Below are 22,530 nucleotides of genomic sequence, written 5' to 3' on the forward strand. Positions count from 1 at the left end.
GGCTCGCCGCCGCGGCTACTTCCGCCCTCCCCGCAACCCGGGCTCTCCGCTCGCCGGCACCCGCGCTTCCGGTAGGCGCGCGCGCGCCCGCCTCCGCTTCCGGCTCAGCCGCCCACCCACCGCGCTCCCACCGCCGGGGAGCCGGCCCGGGACGGCGGCTTTTGCCGCTCCGCCTCTTTTTCAAGAGAAGCCGTCGATGACGCCGTTCCGCTCCGCTCGGCGCCCCGGAAGAGCTGAGTCGCGCTCCGCCTCTTGATCCGGAAGCGCCTCGCCGCTCCTCTTTCCGGTGAGGAGGCCGCCGCCGGAGTCGGGGTTGGGGTCGCCGCTGGGGGGTGGTGCTCGGTAATGCGGCGGGTGCGGGGCCGGGGGGGCCCGGGGAAGCGGCACTTCCGGCGTCGAGGCGCTCCGGAAGCGGAAACGGCGGTGGGCCGCCTGTCTGTCCGCTCGCCCCTCTGTCCGTCCGTCCCGGTGGCGGGGCCCTGCGGGGGGAGGTGGGTGCGGGCCTCTCTGATCCCGGCCGGTGCCCGCGGGGAGCCCCGCGCCGCCCATGGCCCGTCCCCGGGAGGCTGCAAGCGAGGGGCGGCCCGCGTCATGGGGGCCTCCGAGCAGCCCCGTAACCCTGGCGGTTTGTTTGCAGAGACGGCCCTGGAAGGAGGAGCGATGCAAGTGGAGGGAGAGTGAGAGGGGTAAGCAGCGCCCGCGGAACGCCCGGGGCTTGGGGGCGCGCAGAGCTGGAGGGCTACGGGAGGACTGCGGGACGGGGCCTCGGGGACAGGGGTGGGAGAAGGGACGGCCACCGGGACGGGGCCGGTGGGGTGCTGGGCGCTTCCCTGCCGGGTGGTGGCTTTTGCCTGGGTCCGGTTGGCTGGGGTGGTGGCTGCCTCTGTGTCAGGTACGGCGCCAATGTTGCTGAAGCTGTGGCATGTGGGCTGGGGGCCTGGGGCTTAGGGTTTACCCGTTCTCTCTGGGGGTGTTCTTGAGGCACATCCGCATGTCCTTGTTCTAAAGGTGTAGCAGTGCTTGAACTTGCTGGTACTAAGGAGCTTAGGGGAGGCACTTTGGCATTTGGTTCCATATCCTGTGTGGCCTTCAGCATCTGTAGTATTTTGCAGTGATTGAGCCCAAAAGCTCGCTCTTACTGGCCAAAGATACTGGGCAGACACAGAATGACAATTTAAATAATTGTTTTGTCAAATGAAGGCTCTACTCTGCATGTAGATAAATGCTGAGTATCTGGAGAATAAAGGAAACTATATCAAAGTCAATCTATGAATGTCTTCATATCCAACATTGATTATTCCTTCCAGAAACACAGCCTCTGCCTCACCGTTTACTTGCACGTGCTTTCTATCTGTGTGTTTATGATTAAAGTGATGACCTGCTAAGAAGTATAAGCCCAGCCCATTAAGTATGTGATTTCGTGAAGTTCTCTGAGATATAAACTTAAGATTCCTTGTCCCTTGTGAGTTCTCTGGTTCACTCAGTTGTTTATTTGGTGCATGTACATTTGTGGCTTGTACACAGAAGGTGTTTTTGGTTTATATCAGGAGGGTACATTGACATCTGTCTGATACTAGACTGGTGAATAGGAAGAAGGTCCCATCTCTGGCCCGTTTGTGGAAGCTGGGATGATGAAGGCACTGCAGTGGGAACGTGCTGTGGTACAGGGTTGAAGCTCCAGCCCATGTGGGATAGTTATAGAGCAATTGGAAGGGTTGCGTGCAGAGTTCTGGTAAAGTAAGTGTGAGTGGTGTTAAAGTGGGGGCTATGAATAGGGGTGCATGTTTTCAAAATGTCTTTTAGCCAAAAAGTGGGATAGGGGAGGGACATCTGCGGGTATTAGAATGGTAGTTTGGTAATCTTATCTTTGTTTTCTCCCTTTGGAAGATTGGCTTGCTAGTGAGACTGCATGAAAGCTTTGACTCTTATGCTGTTTCTCCTTTTTCTTCACATTCTTGTAACTTCATTACACCTCAGTCTTTCAAGCCAAGTCTTTTGAGTCCCGATATTTGCTCAAGCATAAACACTGCTGGATGGGAAGAAGGATTCTTAGAGAGTTTAGTGAAAACTGTGTCATCATCTTTTGAGAATCAACTTCTTTGGTTTTTGTGTTGTTTTGTTTGTTGTTTGTTTGCTTGTTTTCTTGACGTGTGGGCTTTTTTGTTTGTTTTGGTTTTATACCGAAACATTTTGTAAACTAAACAAACAAAAGTTGGGTGCTTTGTGAAGGTCTGGCAGGAATTAGATAGAAACAGGAGGCCTCTGAGTGCCTTGTCTGTGCTCATTTGGATTTTACAGTCTGAAGATGGAGGTGCCTTTCATGCTTTATGCTCCTTAAGTAAGAAAGCTGTTGTGAGATTTTTCTTGAGATTGATGTCTTTGCATTTTACTGCTGAAGTTTACAGTTGAGTCTGAGGGATTCAAGACTCGGCAATTAAAAAGTTTATTTTAAAAGTGCATGTGATTATTATATGAGACTTTGTTTTACATAATCAGGTTTGCTTAGGGCTGACTTTTTTTCTTCCTTCTTTATGTGGAAGCTGAGCAAATGGGGGCTTACTTATTTAAAACAACAACAACGAAACCCCTTTACGTTGCAACCAAAAAAACCTCTTGATTCAGGTGGTGCTCAGTTGCCAAGGAAGGCCTTAACCTCCACATGTAGTTTTTTTCTTTCTGCGGAAGCAAACAGTCGTGTTGTTAGGTGTTATATACTTGGAGCCTTGCTGTTGGCAGAATACGTAGTTAATTTCTCTCAGAAGAAGAAAGATACGTGCCCCATTGGATTCTGATTGAATTGCTGCAATGTAAATCCAGAGTAATTCAGTCAGGCAGCTAGCAATCTGTCTGCATGCCACCGATGCAAGGTAAATAAATCATCCTTAAGTGTGTTTATTGGTTGATTTGTAGTGAGTGAGTGAGGCAGGAATACTTGGCTTTGCTGTTGCATGAGCAATTCATAAAAACAAAATTAACAGGTAATTTGGTTCATTTAAATACTGCTTCTCTACATAGAGGGAAATTATCTTTGCGTTTTGGCTCATACACAGCAATTCCACATGTATTTATTCTGTCCTAATGTACTTCTGGAAAGTGTTTCATGCTTCTTGGGGCATGTTCCTTAGCTTATCTGATGACTGAGATAGGTCCTTCAGAAACAATATTTACTCGTTAATTAGTCTACTGCCACATCATAACAGAAATAGGACTGGTACATTTTGCAGATAGCTGCAAACCTGCAGTGTTTGCTTTATCTAAGCAGCTTGCTCTGCCAGATGTAATGTTCATTGAGCACAGTTTTTATTGCATTATATTACCTGCCAATTTTGTCATATTTGTTCAGAAATAGGCACATCTACCCTAGAAAATATTGTTTTGTGAATCTCTTAGTTTTTCAATAGCATCTACAGAGCGTTGCAAATTTCTCTTGATAATGATATTACACAGAGGAATGACAGGATTAGAATAGAAAGAATAGTAAAATAGATTATTTCAGCTAGGTGATCCTAAAGGGATTAAGCCTCTGTCCTCAGAGGACTGTTTTCTGGCACCTAACTTGTCCACGGAGAGCTGAGATTGAGCAGTGGGCACTTGGCTGGGGGGTAGAATCCTACATGTTCTTGTCCTGGAGGTAGAACTGTGATGAGCAATAGAGAGCCCTGACACAATACCTCTCGGAAATATGGTGTCTCAGAAGCAGGAGAGTCAGGTTGTTTCCCTGCTCTGTGGTCTTGCTGGATGAGAGAGGTGGATCTTGTCTGTCAGGATAGAGCGATGTTTCTGGTTTTCTTATAAGAGCGGGGCTGGAGTGGTCAGAGCAGAGAGCAGCAGGAAGTTAGGAGCCTTGAGATTTACTGCTTGGTCTTCTGTGGCTGTCTGTTACCTTGGGCAAGTCTGTTTCCCTTTCTTTGCCTGTCCTTCTTTCTGTATAACATACTGCTAATGTGCCTGCCCTTGCTGCATCTGGATCCATAGTGAGCTGGGGTGGAGGGCCAGGCAGGGTCCAGAATTTTCACTGCTTGTGGGATCAGGATGGCTGTGACAGTGACAAATGGTTTTCAGCTGTATTTGCCAGGTTGCACGTGCACAGACTTGATCATTTATGTCATGTACTTGGGTGGATGGTAGTTGGGGAGTATTGGAGGTGTTTTGGGTCAGGTGTAGTCATTATTATTTTTATTTTGCATGGAGCACTTCTAAGCAAGAGGTATGGGCCTAAGTCTGTGGGAGTGGCAGTTAACCTTTTCCCTGAAAATAACAGGATTTGGGTAGATAGCTCAAACGTGGGGAGCAACTGCTTAAGTGAGAAAGGGGAGATTAAGGAACTGTCCCAGTATTAGACTGAGGCAGTTCCCTGTTGGAGTCATTTTGGGTTTAATATTCCTTTTGTGTGTGTGTGTGCGTCTGTCTCTGTCTTCCTTTTCCTCCATTCCTCTTCCCTTCCCCCTTCCTGTTCCCCCCTGTGCCCAGCTAGGATGGAAGAATCTCATTTCAACTCCTCTCCGTACTTCTGGCCAGCAGTGCCGACCGTCTCGGGACAGGTAAGATCTTTGTCTTCCAACCCATTTTGCTGTTTTGCTTCACATTAGAAGTTGGTGAATGATGCGTGTTTCTGTTGCTTTTCTTGCTCAGCCAACTGCTGGGAGAGGCATTACCCCAGTATTCTAAAAACTGTTCTTCCCACCTGTTTAGATTGACAACACCATGTTTATCAACAAGATGAAGGAGCAGCTATTGCCCACGGAGAAGGGCTGCAGCCTTGCTCCCCCCCACTACCCTGCCTTGCTGACAGTGCCCACCTCAGTGGCTCTACCCACTGGCATTGCAATGGACTCTGACACCAAGCCGGAGCAGCTGACACCACACAGCCAAGCCCCTGTGACTCAGAACATCACTGTGGTGCCAGTGCAGTCTGCTGGGCTCATGACGGCAGGTAGGGAACTCTGCAACAGGAGGATGCCAGGATGTGTGTAGCACAGAATTCTAAAGGATCCTCTTGGTACTATAGATTATCCCAAGCATTTTTGATGGTGTAGACTGCCTTGGCCCTAAGCATTGTTTCACCGTGAATCTCTAGGAACCTAGTCTATTCATCTATCCTCTGTACTGAGGTTTGACTTCTAACTGCAAAGACTGAGAATGTTTTGGAGAGGTTAAGATGCTCTTCTTTTTTAAACGTGTTTAAATGTAGATGCATAAAGCTTACTTCTGTGGGATGAGGAGGTCATTAGAAATGTTATATGTGACCTGCATCTTTGTTTGTTTTCAGGTCCAGGTCTCGTGATAACTTCTCCATCGGGCTCCCTGGTGACCACAGCCACCTCTGCACAAACCTTTCCCATCTCAGCTCCCATGATCGTCTCTGCACTACCCCCTGGCTCCCAGGCAGCCCTCCAGGTGGTGCCTGATCTGACCAAGAAGGGGACAACCACCCTCTCTGAAGGTGGGGGGGGGGGCGGGGGTGGGGGAGTTGCCCCCAAACCGCCTCGGGGCCGGAAGAAGAAACGATTGCAGGAATCGGGGCTGCCAGAGATGAGTGACCCCTTTGTGCTGTCAAACGAGGATGATGAGGACCAGCACAAGGATGGCAAGACATACAGGTGGGGAGCAGAGCTAAACCATGATTGTTACATTGCATGGGGATGGGGGTATATTCAGCTCTTTGGAGGATTACATGGGGGTGGGAGAGATCTTTGCCTCTTCCTTGTAGAGTCCCTGAATAGAAAAACTCTCAGCTGCAGTGAGAATTGAGTTTTCTTGATAATTTAGAATGTTTGTAAGCTGGTGGATTTGACTCCAAACTAAGCATCTCCTTCAGAGTGGACAACCTCAGTTTCCTAAACATATGAATGTCAGTGTTGCTCATTTAGTTCATGTTAGCTCTTCCAGAGGCTGAGCCATATCCTTGATGCTGCAGCTGAGTAGTATAGCTGGCATACTGCAGAGTGCAGTACTGTCTGGTGCACCTTTAGCACTTCTGGTGTGGCTGAGAGCCCTGGTGTACCTGAATGCCCCTGAATGAGGACTCCAGTCTGTCCAGTATAAAATTCTCCCTATTGGAGGAACACAGCTGGAAGTGAATCGTGGTGATCGAATCCGTTTCTGTGTGCATTGCCCCATGTGCTGTCTTCCTGTTTCAGCATTCCCAACAAAACAGGAAAAAGGTTCTATTCTGAATTAGATGTCAGGGTGTTTCTGAGCCCAAAGATTATTTGATAGGAGGGGAGAGCGTTCTGAGCCTTGAGGTTAAGTTTCTGAGCTTGGAGGGATGTGGCTAAAGGAACTTCTACAAGTAAGTGCTGGAAAAGGGAGAGAGGTTAACTAGGAGGAAGTACTTAAAGCAGAGGGTAATGAGGAGCATGACATTTTTGAGAAGGTGGGAGCTGAACAGAGCAGAGGAGTGCTAGGGTGGGAATGTTATGGTCAGTGTTGGCTGGGAAGCAGGAGCAAGTATGGGTGTTTAGTGATGTGTGTTTCTGAGGTTCTGACAGCTGGTTAAGGTCTATGAGTCAAAACAGTAGCCAGATAGAAGCAGAAGTATGTGATTTGTAGCTCATCTCACTTCCCTACTATGTGCCCATGAATCCTTCTCCAACAGTTTCCCTTCTATCATTCTAGGCCCTCTTTTTTTTCTTGGTACCAATTTAGTTATGTTTCTGGAATTAAGTCATAAGAATATGAAGGCACCTCCACAGGATCTATGCGTCCATCCCAGACTCTGTTTCATTTTTTAACTCCAGCGTTTTAAAAATATTTACACTTTAAAATCAATACAGTTAAATGGCTACAAAACTAGAACTTGGAGCAGTCCTTTTATTCCCTTACCCAGTGTCCCAGTTTTTCCACTTTGAAAATACAATCAGCGTATGGTAAAGAGGGGTGGGAGTGTTAGGTAGCTTACTATTTTTAAGTCCACCATTTACTTTGGGCCTTGGCCACAATTCCACAGTACTCAAGCTGCTTACAGTCTGGGTTGCTAATTAAGCTGTTAGATATGTATTTACAGGGGGCACAATTGGCAGAGAACGTTAGAATTAAAGCTAAACCAAAGCTTTAATTATAGCTCCTTGTTTACATGTAAGTTTGGAGGAAAAAAAAAGCCAATGACCATGTGGAATGACTCAGCAGAAACTTCATGAACACCCGTAGTCTCTGTAAGTGATCATGAAAAAGACTTTGCAGGAAAAAAAACCCACACAAATGAGTTTATATGTAGGAACGTGTAATCAGGAATATTTCTCATCTTCACGATTAGTCCATCTCTGCCTTTTCTTCCAGTTCCCATCCCAAGCCAAACTTCCTCTGAGCAGTATTAAGGTGCAAGGTAGCCAAATTGGTATTCATTGAAGACCACCAAGGGGTCTTTTCTTTAACTGATGCTTTCCATGTGTAAATCTGGAACAAAAAAGAATTGTTCAAAAATCAAGGAAAATAGTGTTCTTTTAGCTGTAGGAAGATCTTGTACATAGCATGCATAGGTTGAAACTTTTGAGAACTCCTTGGTTCCTTCACTGTTCGAGATGGTAATGATTTGGGTAGATAACCATTACTGCGGTATGCAGACGTATTCTGACTAGTTTAGGGTTATGTGGAAGGCTTTTCTGAAGTTGCTCCCTTCTGTGCTGAAGGAGTTGCTTGTGGTACTCAGAGGTGTTTGTTTTCATTGACTCTCATCCCGTTATGCTAAGGAAAGTAGTCAAATGCCTGGAAGTAGTTGTGGTGTATTGATCAATCTGACTACTTTTATTTTGAGCTCCATGAGCTCTTCTGTTCACGGGTGTCTGAGCAGGTGGCCAATTTCCCTAATTCGTGACTGCTGGTGCATTAGTGAAGGAGTAAGGCCTTGAATGAGCAGCCTCGCAGGCAGGCTTTGGAGGGGTTGCAGCAGAAGTGTGATACAAGTGTTGCAGATCAGCCCATTGAATGTAGCAATTCCTGCCCCAGCAAATGGGAGGTGTTTTGCTGCCATCTTTGGAAGTGAGTTAGTCTGCTGTGGCAGTGGTGTAACAATCTTCTATGACTAGGTTTTTCTTTGTAAGAAAAGGTGTGGGGCTTTTACTGATTATGCTGTTGCTTGCAGATCTTGCACGTCTAGCCTTAGGATTAGTCTGGCAAGAATCCTTGTTGCTCTGCTTTGTGATATTAGAAGAGTGCTTCGGCCTGCAGGGAACAAGCATCTAAACCAGTTCTGTGAAGCATTTTCCGTCATGAATAATGTCATTTCAGACTTGTCTGGATTCACTGTCAGCTCTTTGTTGCTGTCCCCTGACATCCTGGTAGAATTCACCTTTTTTTTCTGTGGAAAAAGAGATCAGCATCAAGAGTGTTTCTACTAAGATGCTGTTAGCGTGTGAAGCACGTGATTTCTAAGCAGAACTTTCAATGGCACCGAGGAAGTGAGAGCATAGATCCTGGAGACGGTGGTATTTCTAAGTACTGTTCTGGTGTGTGTACAAATGCACATCTTGAAGCTTCTGGTGTGATGTGCAGACAAGATGGTTGAAATGGTTGATTCAAATGGTTGACCAAATGGTTGTAATTATAGTGCTCTCTGTTTCCCATTTTCATTGGTGAGTTTCTTTACTTTCACTGGGCTTTGAAAACAGGACAGAGTTTTAGTTTGGGAGACAATAATCAGCTGAGCTTCTGAGGTGTGTCCAGGGAGAGAAAGTTTGCAGAAGCCTTAGAAGTCTTGGCAAGAAGCAGAGACAAGATGAGAAAGGGGAAGAATCTGGATGGTGGAAATTAGGAATGTAAGGAGAGCTTGAATACAGCAGGTGCTGAGCATGTCCTCAGTTGTCTCATTTTTCATTTTCAGCCTTTTTAATTTATTTTTTCTTTTTTTGGCCCTATACTGAATTTAGTGTTGCTAAATTCATTATTGCTAGATCTTTCCACGTGGTGATGCTTTTATTGTTGTTTTTGAATAGATTTGAAATCTGGTGGTTATGGCTTTCATAAGCCACATCTGTCTGAAAATTCAGTCAAGTTGTAAGTTGTGAAAATTATCTGTTAAGCACGTTCTGAGATGCTGAATACTTCACTCGCTGAAATATGCAAAGATTTTTGTATCATCTTTGGTATTTGAGGTTTGCTTGAATCCAGGCTATCTGTCTCCACAGAAGAACTAAATAGGCTCTGACCTCTCTGTGTTTATATGAAGCTGTACTATGTGTGTGCTCTCTGTGCTGTGATAAGCATCTTCTAGATTAGTGCTGAAGGGCCAAGCTTGCTGTTCCTTCAGTCACAGCCCTCATTCTGCTTCAGAAGGGAATCTGTGCTCAGTGTTGGCAGGAGCCTCCCCCTCTAGTGGGCACAACAGCAAGGTGGAAGAAGGCAGTGCTCAATTCAAAAGCAGTGGGGACAAGAGTGAGGTATGGCTAGATGTTGGAGCTGATTGAAGTCTGGAAGCTTGATAAGGAGGAGACGGGAATCAGAAAGGAGGAGAGAGGAAAGAGCCTCACAAACTAGAGGATGTGAATGAGAGCCTTTTTTGCAAGGTTAGAGAAAAGCTAGGGAGGGTCAAGACTGAAACAGGAAGAAAGAGGCAGATTTGTGAGGAGCTGGAAAATGAAGGAGATACCTTGAATTAAAAGAACAGATGGGGAAAAGAGCATGGGATGCGGACAGACAAATAGAAGTGTGGGAGAGAGGAGATAAATGTTAATGAACAGGGAAGAGCCATGGCAACTGAGGATGAGGAGGCTGGGGCATGTGGGAAAAGAGCCTGGGACTGGGTCTTGGTGCAGGAGAGATGGGATTTTGCAATAAGGTGGAAGGCAGGGGGCAAAGAAGAAATAGAGATTGAAGTATAGGGCAGAAAGTTTGACCACATTCCCTCCAAAGCCTAGAAATATTAAATCCAGTATTCCTAAATTTTGCCACGTTTCTGCTGCCAGCACTAGTTAGTATATGATCTCCTCTGGCAAAGAGCCTCACCCCCCTCCAATGCTAGAAAAAGACAACAAAATGCTATTAATATCATTTATTGTCCTAGCTGTGGTGGCAGAGTCTGTGCAGAGGTTCTTAAGATTGCTGTTGACCAACGTGGGTGTCAGCGTGATGCCACATGTTGGAATTTCTGTTTGCTTTTTTTAACAAGTAGTTCCGTGAGCAGCGGAACTAATGAAGCCTGGTTTCCTGCGTCTCTCTCCTGTGTGGATTCTCTGATGTCTAATCAAGGGTGAGCTCACTAGCCTTTCCCTCAGCAGGGGGCTCCAAGAGGGTCTCTTACCTTTTCCAGCTGCATATTTTTGTGACGCCTGTGATTTTAAAATTCTTACCCCTTTTTCAGATTTGGTTAAAATTGGCTTATGCTTTCAAAGTTCTGAGGAGGACAGGTGCACATGTACTTATATATATATATATATATATGTATGTATATATACATACATATATATATATATGTACACACTGTACTTTAAGCTTTGCTTTGTATATGAGTACTGTGTTTGAAGGTTAGAAATGGTAATTAAGACTGGCCATTTGTCTCAGGATATATTAAGGTGAAAACCTGGATTATGGTAAGTTCTCTCCCTTCTATTATGGTGTCGTAACTACATGTTTGCATGTGCACGTGTGTTCTCATTGCAGTTCCTCACAGTACAAAGTTAAAAGAACAGGAAGGGTTCTGTAGTCACAAGTTTTAATTTTACTGCATTTTGCTTGCTTGTCAGTGGATTGACTGTGTGCAAGGGAATGAGGGACTCAGCTACTGTTCCAGCTGGAGAGAGAGAGAGGGCATCAAAACTCTTATGTCATGCATCTGTCTGCCTGGTCACACCTTAATTTGACCCTGTTGAGCCAATGCACTTTTCTACCATCCTTGTTTATGTGTTTACAGTTGTAGGTAGCCTGTCTGAGTCTTGAATATATACTTAGGAAAAAGGAATGATATAAAAATCAAAATCACATGTGGTTGCGGAGTTGAGAAGGATGATTTGAGGAAGGCAATTGACTGCTAACGTGAAGAACTTGTAGGTTGTTTGTCTCTGCCATGGATTTAATAGTGTATCTTAAGCCATGGTTCAGGCCACATTGTGCAAATACAAGTTAGGTCTCGCTTTCAGTGCTGCAGGCTAGAACTGTCTGTAGACCATTACCCTGAAATAATTAACATCTGGTGTTCCCCAAACCATAATCCCTTCTCAAGTGTCATTGAATAGTCCTCTGTTACATGTTGCATCATTTTTTGCTTTGCAGAAACATAGTATCTTATGGCTACAGTGCAGAAATCTTACAGGGGCTGTGATTGAAATGCATATACTGTCAAGTTCCTTTAAAGGAAAGTCAGTATTTGCAGATATTGGGTTAGCACTCGGAGTTAGTATTTCTTACTAGTTGTTTTTTCATTCTTGTCTTTTGTCACTTCCTAATGTTAGGAAAAAATAAATGGATGCTGTGGGGACAAATGAGTGTGTATGGAATGCTGATACTTCTGTGGGGGTCCAGCAGAGGAGTGATTCTGCCTTCTTAGGTTGGAATTGCACATGCTTGACAAGGCTAATGCTGTACACATCACAATGGTGATGAAGAATCCTGACCACCTGCTTGTTAGATATCTATCTGTGCAACATAATAAGGATGCAGTTCAGTTGAAGCAGTTAATAAAGCTGTATCAGAATATGTGACTGCACTGCAGAGCCACATTATGGTGACACAGATGACCTTACTTCTGTTTCCAAATTTATTGGTGTTTCTTATGGGGCTTTTGTTCTTTTAATTTAGCATTGGATATTATCATGTTCCTAGGAGACACCTTATTGTATTTTGTTGCTTTGCTAGTTGTTTATTCTAATGGTTACTGATTTCAGAAATCGATAGAGGTCTTAAGCCTAATGTTGTTCAGTGGTTTTAGAGGTCAACAGAAAATCTTTTGACAGTTTGCAGATAGAAATAATTGCTGGAAGATAGTTGTTGTTGGTGGTTTTTTGTTTTTTGTTTTTTTTTTAAGAAAAGACTAAGTTTTATGTGGCTGTTAATCTTGAGCTGTTGAAGCAAAATGTGGTTTTAGTACAGCCCAATGGAAGACTTTGTTTCTTGGTTAATACAGTGTGGCCTCTCCAGCAGAGTCAGGGATTGAGACCTAGATGTTCAGACACGATTTAAAACAATAATGTAGGCCTGGATAGAATTGGAGTCAGGAGTTGGACTCTCTCTAAGATCCTTCTGGTGGGTCCATTCCAACTCAGAATATTAATTGATTCTTGGAAGTGTCCTCTTGGCTGCGGTTGAACATCTTTAATCTGAAGAATAAGTGATGTGAATAATGGGGAAGCAGTATCCTGGAGAGCAATGCGGAAAACTTCTAGAAATGAAATGACATCATTTGAGTTCCCAGTGTGAGGCTCTGACGAAAGGTGGTAGAGGCAGTTGCTGAAAGCATAAATACCAAGGTATTTAAAGGAAGATAAGCTATTTGTGAAGCACGCTGAAATGCTACAGAATTCCGGGTCTGATCATTTTTCTAAGATCATTTGGAAAAATAGACAAAATGCAGGATTAGGATTCTCCTCTGAGTCTGAGGACTGGAGAAATGCTGTATGATGAGAGCATTTAAAACTAGTCACTGCTTTGCTAGGACAGCGATGCATGTTTGTTTTCTGTAGTCTTACCGTGATACCGAGCAGTGGAGGGTCTATGAAGGTCTCTGTGTAATTGGCAGATCTGATAGTATGCATGTCAATAGTGTAAACTGGCAAATGGACACAGGAGTAAAGTCATAAGCTTGCATTTAGCATTCATATACTTTTATTTAGGTCTTATCCAAGTATTCTAGCTATGTATCTCAAATATTCTATCTCCTTCCCCTTGCCTCATGCAAGATATTAGTGAGGAAAAGTTTAATTCAGCTTTAAAATATTGGATAAATTGAAGGCTAAATCAGCATTTCTTATGCACTGTGCATCCATTATTATGCTATGATTGCATTAGTTACTTCATTAACTCTGCATTGCAAAGACAGTACATTTCTTTCCTTTCTAAATATCTGTTGACTCAGGAAGCCTCAACTTAACAAGTTTAACTTTGAACCTCTCTGATCTGTTGTTTTAAATCACTATTATTTTTGACTTGTGATCTAGCTTGCATTTGAAGTCTATTCTAAGACCAATCTCAGTAGGAAATTGAATTCGGAAAGCCATGTAAAAACTTACAGTTTTCACAACTGTGACACCAATTAATTAAGCACTTGATTGAAAAATGCTGTTAATCCATGCTAGGCAGATTTTACTATGAGATGGTATTTCAGATGGCATTTTATCTCATAACAGCATCTGATGAATGAGGCGAAACATTATATGAAAAGTAGCAAAAACACGGCACTGTGTGCCTCAGAGTTGTAGTCTAGCTCCTATAAGCATAATTTAGTTTGTGACTCATCATGATGACTTTCATATGGGAGCAGAATTAGAATTATATATCCAACTTTTACTGGCATTTCATGATTTTTTTTTTTTGAGGGTCTTAGTCTTACCATGCACATATTCTTTTCATGTCTCAATTTCTGTAGATTCCCTTTAAAAGACTATAGACATTGAAAGGTGTTACTTCTGTTCCCTAGTATACTGATGGGTATAAAGCAAAGTATTTATATGGAGAAATGCACCTCTGTGTTATTAAGAGTTTATTCTCCGAGGCTAAATTTGCAGAGCCGTAACAAACGGTCGTAGGATATTTGTTACACTCTCAGTGGGAATACTGCATTCATTTCTGTTACTTGCTTTCAGAATACAGTGCAAGTAGTAGTAGTACAGAAGCACAATGGAGAGAAAAGATTACAAATGCATATGAACAAAAACGGTGAATTATTTCATATAGCGCTGTGTCCGTGCTTAGCAAACAGCACTCCCTACTTTTCCTCTTCCCAGCAAGGGGAATTTCAACGAAGTAGAACAATGAAACACTGCAAGTGTCAGATGCGATGTCCTCATTACCCATATAGATTTAACTTTTTTTTTTAAAATCCATATTTACCCACCAATTGCGTCTTCCCCTTTAATATTAGATGTAGTCTGAGGCAAAATGCAAAGCCCTTAATTAAATAGATCATTTGTTCCCATGAAAATGCCTGCAACCGCATAATGCAAAACTAAAATGCAGCTGTCTGCTGTATTTCAGGGCCTCTTCAGCTCATAAGGCTCATGAATTTGTTAATGCTACAACATGACATTCTTGCCCTCTCCAGGCTGATGCTAGTTGGATTATTGGGAAGATGGGTCCATATATATGAAATATATTTTCATATTGTTTTAAAATCAGCTCGGATACCTCTACAGCTGCTAAATGCAGACATATCAGGTTTTGTTTGTTTCATCTTCTAGGGATTTTGGGGGGGGTAGGAGGGGGGTTATTAGGTCTTTTGTATGTGGCTGTGGGGTCTCTAGGTTTTGTTGTTTTTCCTCACATTGAGATTCATCTTCCATTCTCATGCAGTTTCCGGGGAGGTTTTGAAATCCTTTATTTGCATATTTATTGTCAAAATGGAGGAGAACATTGTTTCTCTGCATCCAAGTTTATTCTAGGGAATTTCTGACCTGAAGGCAGATACCTGACAAAGCAAATAAGTAAAGGAGTTGCTGTGTAGATGTTTTGGACAATACACTAATTGGCTTTAAGTCATTAGATACTTAATGGATGGGAGTGCTCAGACATAGTAAAGTTTGTTAATTTTTTTCTTTTTCAAGAAAGAAGAGGGTGTTTAACATATGTGGTTATATACAACAGAGAAGAGATCAGTTCCCAGGACTGTATGTACACTAGAGCTAAATATCTAGAAAATTACTACACTTGGACAGGAATTCTAAAAATAGGAATGGTAGGAGCCAAGTGATTGAGAACATAATACAGCCTCTGAATGTTGTTCCAAAGATGTATTATTCTCATGGTTGAAATGATCCCATTTCTTCTCAGGTTTTTTGACTTGTATTGTTAGCTGTTGTATCTTAGAATACTTTGCTGCATAAACCAAACCCATAATAATTTATATATTTTTTCCCCTACATGGATTTAAATGGATACTAACCAAGCTGTCTTTTAACCTTTCCTCCAAGCCTAGATAGACTGGGCTCAGCGAATCTTTACTGAGGCAGATTTTCCACACACAGTGATTCTTAAGTTGTCTGGATATTTCAGTAGTTGTTGACTATGTAGTCTTCAGCATTAGGTATGCTGTTGCAAGAACAGTCGCACAATTCATATCTACAAATATAATACCTGCTGTTCAGTTAGCCATATTAGTAGAACGTCTCACTGGAAGCTTGTTCTCAATTGAACGATTCCTCATTTGAGTAGTATTGCAGAGCAGAATTCAACCGAGGGTGCTGACAATAAGCATCCACTGAAAAGGAGCTTGATAAAGTCATGCATGAGGTTATGGCTTAATTCCTTGCATTAGCAAGGTACTGGACTTGGAGCTTGGAGATACTTTTCAGTTCAGTGTTCACTTCAAAGTCCTTTTTAGCATTGCTGCTTTCAGCAATACAATTCTCATTCTCTAAATATGACTTGATAATTGTGAAGCATCTATGCCGTCTTCAATTCTAGCTTTAAATGTTTCATGAAGTCCAGAGTGAACTGGACAAGTGTTTAGAGATCCTCAGGTTTGTAAACCAAAACCTGCTTTTTCTAAAAGGTGATCTTGATGTTCTTTCTTGCTCCTTGCATTTCTAATAGACTTAGGGATAAGTGGTCAGATTGCTTTTATTTGTTGATGCTAGAAAAGATGGATGCGTGTATGTGAGGGAGGAGTTCTATAAGAATTTGTTTAACTTATGTGTTGTGTTCAGTTGTGCAGTTAGAAGAAGGTAAGAGAAAGATGAAGGCAGAAAATATGGAAACAACTGTGAGATGATAGTGAATTTAAAGAAATGGTGATATATAAGAAAAATGTTATGGCACATGTGTGGTAGAGTGCTCACTGGGGAGGCATGGCTTCCAGTTAAATGGCTCAAAATCAAGCTGCGGCTTGGAAGGGCCTGTGAAACTTAAGGTAGGTTCTGGATAAATGTTGCCTAAATTACGTGTGCTAATTAGACCACAAGCATCATAAAGGCATCTGGCTCCAACATAAATAGCCACAGTAGTAAATGTAATGAAGTATTCTCCTAGGAGGAGGAGAAATACTTGAGTGTAGGAAGGAGCAGGATAAGCTCTCTGTTGTTAGTAATAGCTGCAGAGACTTTTGTCACCGAGGAATTTCTTAAACACTTGTGAAACTTAAGGAAATTCCCAGACAAAAACATAATTAACACACCACAGCAGGTTGAACAGAGGTCTTCTAGGTGGAATTTTTCCCTCAGGTGTGACTCTGGAAGTTCCAAGTGCAGGTTCCGTTTTGTCTTGTTTAACTGAGAAGTCTGCAAGTGGAAAAAGCTTCAGTTCAGAGAAACCTTAACTCTGCCACTTGTTGGCATGCGCTTTTGAGGGAAGATAAAAACTCCAGTAACTTGAATGTGGTCTCTAGCTCTCTGTCACTTTATTAACCACAAACTCTTTTACCATCTTTAATTTTATAAGAGTACAGTCTTCTCTTAACCTGGTATTATGGTGGAGGAATGGTTTTTAACATCAGCATCCTTTAGAGGTACTTGCCCACTGCTTCTCCCTATTCAAAGAGTCTGTGTTATCAAACATGCTTCTGATCATTGTGGGAACAGATGGGTCCAAACTCCTAGACAAAACATTTCAAAACATCACTAAGATAGAAATGGTGAAAGCCAATTAGACCAGTGAGATATCTGATTTGATATGCAGAACATCTTTTGAGACTCACTAGGAAGGCAGCACTGTTGTTACTTTCAGCATTGTCTTCATAAACGTGTCTTCTCCAAAAATGAGAGCAGAATTAGATGGTTTTGTCATTACTGCTTTTGCAGACTTTGCAATACATGGAATTAGCTTTTATAATGAAGATGAACCTTAACTTGGGATTTTCAGGTTTTCCAACTTTTTTTGGCTGAAATAAATAATAGATGAACAAAATGTTTTTTTGTCTGGGAGTTGTTGTTCCTGTCCCCTTCAGATTGCTGTTGGAAAACTTCCAAAATGCTGCCCTGTCTTCCTTGTAAGCGGTATAAATTAATCTCTTCGATTCTCCCAAGACCTCCACTTGTCTGGCTGCAAAGTACAGTTTGGTCTCTTCTGCCAGTTCCTAGCTTAAGTTTGTTCCTCTGGGACTGGAGCACTTGCAGCTGAGCACAATGTCCCAGGTGTAACCTCCCCAGAACCATGTAGTAAGAAAATATCCCATTATTCACTCAGTGTGGATCAGCCCTTCCAGTTAGAGTTGGTAGATTTTGGGGCTTGCCCCTGTATGACGCTGTCTCTTCCCCTCACCCCGGTCCCAGGTGCCGGATGTGTTCGCTGACCTTCTACTCCAAGTCAGAGATGCAGATCCACTCCAAGTCCCATACGGAGACAAAGCCACACAAGTGTCCTCACTGCTCCAAGAGCTTCGCCAACAGCTCCTACCTGGCCCAGCACATTCGCATCCACTCAGGGGCCAAGCCCTACACGTGCAGCTACTGCCAGAAGGCCTTCCGCCAGCTCTCCCACCTGCAGCAGCACACACGGTAAGGGCCAGAGGAGGCTGGGGGCCTTCTGCACTGCATGTTGTTGTCATCCCAGCATGCTGTGAGTGAGCATCCCCAGTGGGTGACTATGTGGGGAGACCTTGCTGATTTCCATGGGCTGGTCACATCTCAGACACAACCAACCAGCAGCCGTGGCATCTGACACGCTAAGACCTGTTGCTTGCTGTGAGGGGCTGGGTGTGCGCGGAAGTTGATGTTGCTTACTCTGAGGGGTGTCTGCAATGAAACAACATCATCTAAAAAAGGTAGGGCTGGTTTTGCCAGCACTAGAGTAGAGTGCGCATAGAAGGACTGTTCCCTGTCACCCCAGCATAGTTCTGCCAAGCTACTCAGTTCAGGCTTGCAGCCCCCCTGTTATTTCAGCCATAGGCTTCCCACACACAAGCTGTGCCAATGCCCCTCAGTCCAAACTCTATAGTTTCTCTCTCTGGATCCTTCCCCGGTGCGGACAGACCACGGGCTCTTGAATCCTAGGGGAGCACGGTTCGAGGCTGAGTGAGCTCATGCCGTATTTGGAGTTCCTCTGTGTAGCAGATAGTGGTGCTGTCCCACCCCCTTTGTGCCCTCATTCCGTCAGCACTAGCCAGATGGCGGTCGTGTCCAACTGCTGCTGCTCCTCCTCCTCTTCGGCAGGATCCACTCCAAGCTCCACACGGCGATTGTCAAGCCGCACAAGTGTCCTCACTGCTCCAAGAGCTTCGCCAACACATCCTACCTGGCCCAGCACCTCCGCATCCACTCGGGGGCCAAGCCCTACACCTGCCGCTACTGCCAGAAGGCCTTCCGCCAGCTCTCCCACCTGCAGCAGCACACACGGTAAGGGCCAGAGGAGGCTGGGGGCCTGGCCCTGGCCCCCCCGCGCTGCCGGCATGCACCTGTGGAGCACACGCGCGCCAAGCATGCGGGGGGCGGGCGGGGGATGCGACCGGCTGCACACACAGAAGGAGGTGGCCCAGCAGAGTGGACGGAATGGAGACTGCGCAGGAGACACTGACCACGGCAGGGCAGAAGTGGGCATGTGCTGTCCCTGGGGATCCTTGGTCTGGCACCGTGGGGGGTAACAGAGAGAGAGCAATAGAGTGAGAGGCATTGGCCATAGGGGATCTCAGCCCGGTTCTTTGGGGGTTGGACTGAGTGTGTGGAAGCTTGTCCTGGCATTGCAGGGGGACAGGGACGTGAACGTATTTCCCTGATAACATAAGGGGAGAACTTTTGGAGTGTGTATCCTGAGAAGGAGCAGAGCTACTTTCTTGATACCATGGAAGCAGGAGAATGGATTCCTCTTGGTTCTCCTGAGCTTTTGAGGCAGGGAGCCTGGGCCCCCAGACTCCTAACCGCCCGTTCTTAGGTGGCCTTCATGCCAAGCTGGCCACCCATTCATAAAGTCTTACTCCTCAGTCCTAATCACATTCTGAACTCTGCTTGACTGCATGTCTTTTTTTTTTAACTTCTAGCTGGACACAAGAGCTGAGCAGAGCTCTCTTTGTCCAGATAGAACAGCAGCTGGAGGCAGCATCATCCCTACCCTTGTTTTCCTGGGTAGCTGTGAGATTTGGTCACGGCATCAGGCCCTGGCAGTCTGCCTTGCCTGTCTATTCACTGCTTCCCGTTTGTGCTCTTCCTCCTTGACAGTATCCACACTGGGGACCGACCCTACAAATGCGCTCACCCTGGTTGTGAAAAGGCTTTCACGCAGCTTTCCAACCTGCAGGTAAGAGGCTGGGCATGCCCTGCTCAACGGTGTGGGTGGCAAATACAGCTGTGAAGCGGGAGGAGGTGGAGAAATTGGGGCAGCTGGGAGGAGAGTGAAAGTACAAAAATGCTATTGAAGTGCTGGTTAGGGAAGAGATTCATGGCTCTTGTGGCACTAGTGACCCAAATAAGTCACAAAAACAGTTGCATCCTGTAAAATTATGAGCTTGGCTTCAATGTGGTGAGACCTTAGTAACATTCTTCCCATCCGTTCAGCAGTTTTCTAACATAGCTGGGGCAATATACTGTCTAAATGTTACGAGTGGAATAAAATCTCAGTATCTGATTTCTTTGTTGTTGTTTTACAATGGAGTTAATGTAAGAATAGAGATTTAAGGAAGCAAAGGTAGTATGTCCTGTTGCAGCATTGTGGAAGAAGGGAACTGTGAAAAATGCCGGGTGGCAAAATGCCTGTGATCAGTTAAGGAAGATCTTGCTTTGACAGTTGATGGACATGAGGAGTCAGTGTGAAGAGAGGCAGGAGAGAAGGGTAGGAAAAGATTGAAAGTGCTGCACTGAGACCGAGAAGATGGATGTCATGGAGAATTAGGAGTCTGCTCTTCAAATGTGTACGAGGGCTGAGGAAAAAAAAGGAATCTGTGGGGAAGATGCAGCAGGCTGGAGTGAAAAGTACCATGTCCTGTGATAGGAGCCAGGTGTACCTCAATCAGCATACTGGGTCCTGTGGGACTCAAAACCTAGTTGGAAGGGAGTGTTAGAGGTAAAGCCATCTCCAGTATTAATATTAATCTCTTTCTCTGCACTTGCTTTCTTTTTTCTCTGCCCTGCTGCCATCCCCCAGTCCCACAGACGGCAGCACAACAAAGACAAACCTTTCAAGTGCCACAACTGCCACCGTGCATACACAGATGCTGCCTCGCTGGAGGTACACCTGGCTACACACACGGTGAAACATGCCAAGGTCTATACCTGCTCCATCTGCAGCCGGGCCTACACCTCGGTGAGTGTTGGCTCCTTGAGAGGTATCAGAAGTGGGAACTCCCTGGGGAGTAGGTCCTGTGGAGGCAGTGCCATGAGCTATTGTATCCCTCCCTGTTCCTTTGTTTTTTGTGAGTCATCCCCACCTGACATTGTGTTCTTCCCCTTGCAGGAGACTTACCTGATGAAGCACATGCGGAAACACAACATCCCTGATCCACAGCAGCAGGTGGTTCAGGCCCAAGCCCAGGCCTCTCAGCAGCAGCAGCACTTCCAGCCACAGGGAGGTGGGGCAGCAGGGGGCCCTTCTGGAGACACTAACCAACCCAATCCTCCCCCTCAGTGCTCCTTTGACCTGACTCCTTACAAGACTTCAGAGCATCACAAGGACATCTGCCTCACTGTCAGCACCAGCGCCATCCAAGTGGAGCACCTCTCCAGCTCCTAGAGAGACCTCAAGCCAGGGAGCAGAAAGCCTCTTGTGCATAGCCTGCGCCCAGGGGCACCACTTGTGTGGTGGCCCTCCTTGTGCAACAGTCTCTGGCCTCTCCTCCTGCAACAGCCTCTTCTGGCCGTGTAACCCTGTTCATGGCAGCCCCTTGAACAACAGCCTTTATCAAGGGGGTGCTCTTTCTGTGCAACAGCCTGCCTGGTAGGAGGATGCTTCCTTGTGCAAGAGCCCCTTTCCTGTGCTGGGATCACTTCCTCATGCAAAAGCCCCTCCTTTAAAACCCAAAGAAAGGCTTCTGTTTTGCCTTCTCTCACTGTAGGATGCGTATGAAGGGGTGGGGAGGTGTTGAGACATGCATGGTGAATGGAATGGAGTCCTAGTATGTACAGGGGCTTGGACACGCTTTCAGTGGGCCGCAGAAGAATGTGGCAGGGTTCACAGCTGGATGGTTTTTTTTTTGTTGTTGTTTTTTGAGGATTTCCTTGAGTGTCTAAGAGGGAAATATCCATTCCTGTTCCTCCTGCTTGTGAAAGGGAGGAGGGGTCGATCACCTGCCCCCAGGACTGGATGGGAGAAACCTCCCCAGTGGGAAGTGAGACCAGTGTGGGAGAGAGGTGAGGCATGTTCTCTGGGCTGGACAGGTGCCTACACTGCCTGGGGGCTATGGAGTATTGCACTCTTTCTTCTCCCCTAGTGGAGAGCAATAGAGAGGAGTCTATTGGAACTGGCTGCTGCCTCTCCCCGCTGTCTGAGCAGCGTAATGGCCAAGGCCCTATAGGAACGTGGGTTCCTGCTCGTTGCTCTTCCTGCCTGTTGTGGATGATGTCCTAGCAGCTTGTACTTCTCCTCTCCCTCCTGCTTCCCCCCCCACCTCCTCAGAAAAGCCTGCAGGCATCAACAACAAACCAAAAAGCAATGGAGGGGAGGGTGAGAGACTGCCAAAATAATCATCGCCCTTCTCTCTACTCCCTTTCCCCGCAAGGTGGAACAACAGCAGTTCTGACTCACGCCCCTGTCCTGCCCCGTTTCCTAAAGGGAAGGAGGAGGAGGAGTAGACCAGTCTTTCAAGGAGCCGGCGGGTGGTAGGGAAAGGCTAGCTTCTCTGCTCAGCTCCCACCAGAGTGCTCTCTCAGGCTCCTCTTGCCAAGACGGGCTGGACTCACATGGCAGTGGTGGCCTCTTCTGGACCCTGATCATGGGAGAGAATCCCCAAAAGGTGGACAGTGGAGAGAAAGGGATGAAGATCCCCACAGAGAGACCAATCTAAAGAGAACGGGGAGCCAACAAGAATAAACTGAAGGCCCCGTGAATTTATATATATATACATATATATATATATATAAATATCTATTCCCCACCCCTGGCCCGCTCTGTCCTTGCTGTAACTGTTTCTATCTCTGTGTTTATAAAACGCATTATCCTGGCAAATTTTTATTTTCAATCTTCGTTTGTTTTTCCCTCTCTCTTTGTCTTCGCTTCTCCTTCCCTTTTGGTTTATTTTATTTTATTTTTTATTTTTTGGTCCACATGACTACTGGTCTTGTGTATCGCTTCTTAGTTTCTTTGGATCGTGGAGGCTGACTCGAATGAGAAGGCAAGGGAAAAAAGCATGTGTTGGGATTTAAAATACCCACTCAAAGCCTATAGTTTCAGATTTCTGTACCAACAACCAGAAGGAGCTTTTTTTTTTTTTTTTTTTAAAGAAAATCACCTTGTGTAGAAATAAACTGGTGTAAAAGGCTCCTCAGAGGTGCTGCTGCAAGCACCCTGCCCCTGTGCCGTGTGTTTCTTCCCCAC

At 45.2% G+C, this 22,530-nt stretch overlaps 1 protein-coding gene across 8 annotated transcripts; it reads left to right on the forward strand.

Moving 5' to 3' along the window:
- The first annotated feature begins 285 nt into the window (after positions 1-285).
- ZNF384 (zinc finger protein 384) lies at positions 286-22,474 on the forward strand. Of its 8 annotated transcripts, none has more exons than XM_072332887.1 (10): positions 295-342; positions 638-686; positions 4,471-4,541; positions 4,693-4,933; positions 5,270-5,600; positions 17,346-17,570; positions 18,225-18,407; positions 19,224-19,302; positions 20,146-20,304; positions 20,455-22,474. In XM_072332887.1, exons 3-10 carry the CDS (start codon positions 4,476-4,478, stop codon positions 20,728-20,730), a joined length of 1,560 nt encoding a protein of 519 aa, XP_072188988.1. In that variant the 5' UTR covers positions 295-342; positions 638-686; positions 4,471-4,475; the 3' UTR covers positions 20,731-22,474. The 8 variants fall into 8 exon arrangements, with proteins under 8 accessions (XP_072189031.1, XP_072188988.1, XP_072188970.1 ...); XM_072332879.1 differs by lacking the exon at positions 295-342 and adding an exon at positions 1,578-1,737 and having other exon boundaries at positions 595-686; positions 4,475-4,541; XM_072332930.1 differs by lacking the exon at positions 18,225-18,407 and having other exon boundaries at positions 286-342.
- The last annotated feature ends 56 nt before the right edge of the window (positions 22,475-22,530 follow it).

The sequence above is a fragment of the Excalfactoria chinensis genome, chromosome 1 (assembly GCF_039878825.1).
Source record: "Excalfactoria chinensis isolate bCotChi1 chromosome 1, bCotChi1.hap2, whole genome shotgun sequence".
Lineage (NCBI taxonomy): Eukaryota > Metazoa > Chordata > Aves > Galliformes > Phasianidae > Excalfactoria > Excalfactoria chinensis.